The following is a 6,000-nucleotide window of genomic DNA, read 5'->3' as shown; positions in this document are numbered from 1 at the left end:
TTTGAGAGATTAAGTTATCTCGTGCTGAGTAGCTCGATGTGTAATATTAATGTTCAAACGGTAAAACTATAGTTGTGACCTACAAACCTAGAAAAAATGGTGATGACATTTATGGACACATGCCAGAGTTCACTCTTCACTGCCGGGATGGGCAAGTCTGTCATGCACAGTAGTGGGGGGTGGGGGGGGTCAAAGGTATTCATAGAAACAGAATACCCCGACACATTAACATTCAAAATGGAGTTATAAACTTAACTTTATTTTGCCTACTTAGATGTTGTCATTAAAATTTAGAGTAAACAAGATGTAGTATTTTTCATCAGAGTGTGTAGTGGACATAGCAATGCATTTATTTGACACCCAGCAGCGCTGTGCGTGGGAGAAAGGTTATGCTCCAACATGAGAGATGTGAGTAGTTAACTTACATTCTTGTACCTATAGTTTAACGTGCCCCATAATAAGGCCAAAAAACACGGAACGCAAATAAAAAAAACACAGGGCTGCACAACAGACTCGCCCAAAATGGGCCAACTTGAGTTCAGTGGCTCAGCAGTGGGTTCTTGGATCACTCTACCTGGCCAAGCAGTGGCCTTGAGCGCCAAGTTCTTGTCTCTGTCGTCTTACTGCCTGGAGCGGCTGATCTCTACCCCTCCCCCCAAAAAAAATGCACTACACAGTGCTGCCTTAATTAAACATTCAATCTGCTCTAAAATTGTTTACAAGATTCTGACTGTCATAGTAACAAAAATGTGTGCTTATTTTAGTGCTTACTTTTTCGTCTTTAATTATAAACATTTTTATATATATATAAAAGAAAGTAAAAGATAAAATGGAGAATGTGCCCCCACTTTTTGAGTTTGTGACCTGGAAATCCAGAAGAAGAGCGGAATCTCACTTCAGCACATGCTTCTCGTTCAAGCTGATGAGACGCAATAGGATCATACAAAAAGTGATCAAGAACTTGCCTAGATAGAGAAAATAAGTGTTTATTTGTAGCATCCAAGAGTGGTAACCCCCTGAGTGACAATTGGGCCGTGAGTCGTTTTCATATTAAATGAAATAAAAGTATTTTTCACATTAAATGGTATTTCACAAAGAAGGTTAAACTTTTGCTTATCAGAGTGCAGTTAAACTGAAAAGGCCAGAATTCTAAGAACATAGTTCTATCTACTAGTTTGAAGTCATTTGCTTATTAAAAAGAGCACCGAAATATGACCACTTTATTGTGCGCACACATCACTAACACAGATAAATAAATCACTGCAGTCAAGAAACACTTTTTTGTAGTCTGATCACCAGGTTGAAATATCTTGATTAGCTCTCAATTCCATAAACGCTCTCTGTGAAGATGTGTCCACTCACTGCTGAAAGTGAGCAGCTCAGCAGCCTTCTCTTTACTTGAAATACTGATCAACAGTCTTGTGAAGGTCCTAATGGATTCCTGAGGTTTTAGGTAAGTGAACGTTTTTCAAAAGCAAAAAACTGAAAAAAACTTGCAAACGCCACATATTCCAGTCTCAACCCCCACTTCGTAACGTCTCTTACTCATTCATCCAGCACATACTTGCCATACTCCGATTCTTCATTAAGTCACTCCTTTTCCCAACAGGGAGGAACTAATGGCATGAACCATTTGTGAAAAAAGAATGGAACAAATTTACCACAACCCTAGGAGCAGGATTATGTTCATGCCTTTGATAATGCAAACCACTGTGAAATGACGCTGGTGTTTTCCCATTAAAAGATGTCCATTATGCATCTCCAGTCCTTCGTTTCCAGTTCAAATTTCAAAAGTCGAGCAGGATGGAACTCGATCTCTAGTAAAACAAGTGAGAATGCACGCTCTATTTCTTTGGTTTTTGCTCTGTTTCCGCAGGCGGCTGCTTTGGCTGCACAATGTTGTCCTCCTTCAGTTTCTTCAGCCTTATCTTTGCCTTGGGTGGAGAAAAGGTGAGTGAGGATTTTTGGAACTCCAAGGGGAAAACTCCAACCTCTCCATCAAACCTGTTCTTTGCCACCTGCAGATATCTTTTCCCTGGGCCAGTGACCAGCTTCCGGTCCTGCAGGATCAACACATTGTCGGCCTCTTGGCTTGCCTGTGGGAGAAAAGTTTGGAAATGTTAGTGTCATGGACGCGTCAGCTTGCATCTTTAACAGCAGAGTAAAGTATGTCCTTTAGCCTTCGGCTAAGCTGCAGCACACTATGACACCTTTCTCAATTACAATTTACACGGATTAAGTAACATTAGTGCACCATAATGCAGTATATTGACACTTTCAGGTTGGACACAGTCATCCTGTTTATCACACAGCCATAAATACTGGTGCTCACCAGAGGGAGAACATTTGACACCATCTGGATGCTCAACTTTGATCAGCAATCCAGCTGGGGCATTGTGCTCTGACGCACAGCTTCTACTCTGCTCTATCACCTAGTCGGCCCCGTATGCATGGTGTCATGAAGTCATGTTAAACATAATTCGGTATGTAACCAAGAGATCACGTAGCCATCCTTGAACGGGACCCGCAAGGCTATGGTTTCCCATTATATGTATCACATTGTTTTACTAGACAGCAACAGCTAAATTAGGTAAGCCTCGGACACAGCAAAAGGGAAACAGGTTAACGCTTACTTACCTAAAATTCTCGATTGTAATAAGAACGTGTCAAATGTGACTTTAACAAACTGTTGATGTAATTAAATCATTCCATCCAGCGAAATCCACATAAACCATGTGCCAGGGCTACACAGTTAATAGACCTTATGATATCCCACGGCCTCCGTTTTGGTAATGGCCGCTTCCCAGCTGACACTCCTGCCAGACCAACCTTCTTTAGGGGCTCATACAGTAATAAACTGGATTATATTTTTTTCGATTTAAGAGCTTGGCACTATATACTAGATGTGGAAGTGGGCAACCCACATACTAGTGATCATGCACCTCTCCAGATTACGTATAAGAGACCTCTCTTAGCAGGAGTTGTACTCCCTCCTGTCTCTTCTATTGCTATGGAGCTGTCTAGTAATAGGCGTACGGTCAGATGGGACTCCTTTGTGCAATCAAAAAAGCTTCAAGAAAAACTGTGAGCCTTAACTTCTTCCCACCAGCTATTTGACGATAACCTTACTCTCGCTCCAACCGAAGTACTGCCTCTCCACTTGAACCTCTTTGCTACCTTGAAAGAGTTGTTTACTAAATGCCCCAGGCCCTTGACTAACTCCTGTACCCAACCTCACTCTAAATGGTTCAATAAGAGGTGTAGGGAGGCTAAAAATACTTTGGTCAATGTGTTAAGGACAAAGGATAGATCAGGTATTATTAATGCTAGACATCAATATGTCTACATGCAACAAAAGCAAACTCGAGTATGAAGAGGGGCTCTGGAGTAATCTACTTGAGGCAGCTACAGTCCACGACTCCAAACGGTTCTGGCTTCTGGTCTCTTGCAGCGACCAGAACCGAGCACCTTATCTGGAGTCTCACATTTCTCCTGACATTTGGCTCTCTTATTTCAAGGAACTGTATGGCCCTTCTCTGGGCAGTCACATTCCTGACACAACCTTGGGGAAGCCAATAACTCTGGGTGAGCCCACGCCCTTCTTGCCTCCCTTTTCATTGAACGAAACTGTGCTGGCCATCACTGCTCAGAAAGCAGCGAAAGCCTCTGGGTCGGACGGGATTCCCTCTGACATGTTTAAAGTGGACCAGAACACCTGGGGTCCATATATCAATAGGCTCTCTAATGCCATTTTGACTACCAGAATTTATCCTGATTCATGGAAAGAGGCAATTATTGTGCCCATACACAAGAAAGGAGAGAGGAACATCCCGGGAAATTATAGACCTATCAGCCTCCTCGACAACCTTCAAAAAATATTCAGCTGTCAGTTGTTGAGTAGGCTGAACAAATGGACAGTAGAAAACCAAATCCTAAATCACCTCCAAGCGGGTTTCAGAGAAAAAACTAGCACAATAGATCAGATATTCCGTTTTATTTCTATCAAATGGAAAGTTGTCGATGTAGACTTAGGTCATCTATATGTAGCATTCGTTGACCTAAAATCGGCCTTTGATCGTGTACCCCGCCACAAACTGTGGGAAGTCTTGTCTAAAATAGGAGTCCCTTGCTCTATTTTAAACATTATCAGAGATCTCTACACTGGTAATTATGGAAGAATCAGATGGGGCTCCCAAGGCGAATTAACTGAAAAATTTCTTACTGCTCGTGGTGTAAGACAAGGCTGCGTGCTTGCCCCTACTTTATTCCTCCTCTTTATAAACGCATGTATTCCTTATCTCATGGAGTGTTCCAACGATGCCCCTAAACTAGGAGGGCAGAAGATTCCCTGCCTCCTATTTGCCGACGACACCCTGCTGATCCCAAACAGCCACAGGTCTTTCAACTTTGCTTTCAAGGTTCATGGAATTTTGCAATGACCATGGCCTCGAAATTAATCGATCAAAAACTAAGTGTATGGTGTTTGGGGACAAAAAAGGCAGGATGCGACGACCTATCTATCTAGAGGGTGCTGCGCTGGAAAGAGTCAGCGACTTTGATTACCTAGGCTTGAAATTAGAAGACTCGCATAAGTGGCACGGCCATATCCAGAAGGCCACCCTACGATTGAAACAGCGAGCGAGTGGCATTATAAGATTCGCAGCTAGATCTCCTAGTTTTGCCATGACGCCCGCTGTTGAAATCTACAAATTACAAGCAAGAGGGGGTGCAATTTATGGAGCCGAATTGTGGGGCCACTGTAGCTTAGATGATCTGACAAAGGTGGAAAACTCCTTCTTAAGGTCGTTGCTAAGAGTTCCTTGCAGCACCCCATTGCTCCCAATACGAATGGACCTAAACCTGCCCCCCATCAGAAAGATCGTCGCACTTAGGCCCCTGTTATACTGGATTCGTTTATGGTCATTAGATTCTCTCGCCCCCTATAGATGTGGGCTACCTATTCTGATGGCCACCAACACCAGCCCAAAAATTAAGTGGTGTGTATACGTAGAACGGACCTTCTCACTACTTGGTTTGGGGTCTTATTGGAAGGACCCGTTATCTATCCCAAAAAATGCATTACAGATATTAAAGGATGCATTTTGGCTCCATGTCCAACTTTCACAATTGTCTGCTGTCTCGCCATCTTCCATGACGGGCAATTTCCTACATTTCAAATGCCACTACGAATTTGTACAATATAAGGACATAGTTTCTTCTCCGTTCGTTCGTGCATTATATATTAGATTTAGGGTAGGCTCTCTTCCTCTGCATACCCTTACATATAAATGGTCTAACTCTAGCTGCACTTCCAAGATGTGTCCGATGGGCTGCGCCAGAGAAGAATCCATAACCCACATCCTCTTCCAATGCCCCGCATACCACAAACAAAGAGTCTGCTGGATTATTCCTTTATGCAGGAAAATAGGTTTTAAAAATTGTTCGCTGGCTCTGAGAATTTTTAAATCTGACTCATCTGTTTTAGTGGTTTGCTGCTTGGCAAAATATTTAGATTCAATGTGGCATATTAGACTGAACATGTTCAAAAAAATAGAGGGAAAGTTAACAACGGATGTGGGGACCAGTCATTGATGAATGAATCTATCTTTGTATGCACTTACTATCCTAATTGGCCTAGACGCATCTCCCCTTCGCCCTTTTTACCTGTTTTGTTTAGATACTTTTGCACTTTTAAATAGAAATGTTTTTTTATTTTGATATGTTTGGCCAGGTCTGTATTTGATTTTTAATACCTACTATGTATTTTTACGTAAATCTATAATAAGGTGCGATTTTACAGTAGGGAAGTGCTTATATCCAAACACTTTGTTTCTCTTTTTTTAATCTTTAATGACTAAAACTGTCTATTATGTAGTTTGTCGTTCTTTTGTAATTATGAAATTGTCAAATGTGATGTGCTTTTATGGTATTTATACTTACCAAAATAAAGCTAATGATGATGATGAATTGAACAGTCCTAGTGCACAGCAGATTTAACTG

At 41.8% G+C, this 6,000-nt stretch overlaps 1 protein-coding gene across 1 annotated transcript in view; it reads right to left on the bottom strand.

Moving 5' to 3' along the window:
* Positions 1-970: 970 nt before the first annotated feature.
* TWNK (twinkle mtDNA helicase) overlaps positions 971-6,000 on the bottom strand; it is a 54,339-nt gene continuing 49,309 nt past the window's right edge. The window contains exon 6 of the mRNA XM_069239520.1: positions 971-2,096. Coding sequence (XP_069095621.1) covers positions 1,845-2,096 — 252 coding nt within the window. The 3' untranslated portion in view covers positions 971-1,844. The remainder of the gene's footprint in view (positions 2,097-6,000) is intronic.

Source organism: Pleurodeles waltl, chromosome 6 (assembly GCF_031143425.1).
Source record: "Pleurodeles waltl isolate 20211129_DDA chromosome 6, aPleWal1.hap1.20221129, whole genome shotgun sequence".
Taxonomy (NCBI): domain Eukaryota; kingdom Metazoa; phylum Chordata; class Amphibia; order Caudata; family Salamandridae; genus Pleurodeles; species Pleurodeles waltl.
This window is presented reverse-complemented; position numbering and strand designations above follow the sequence as displayed.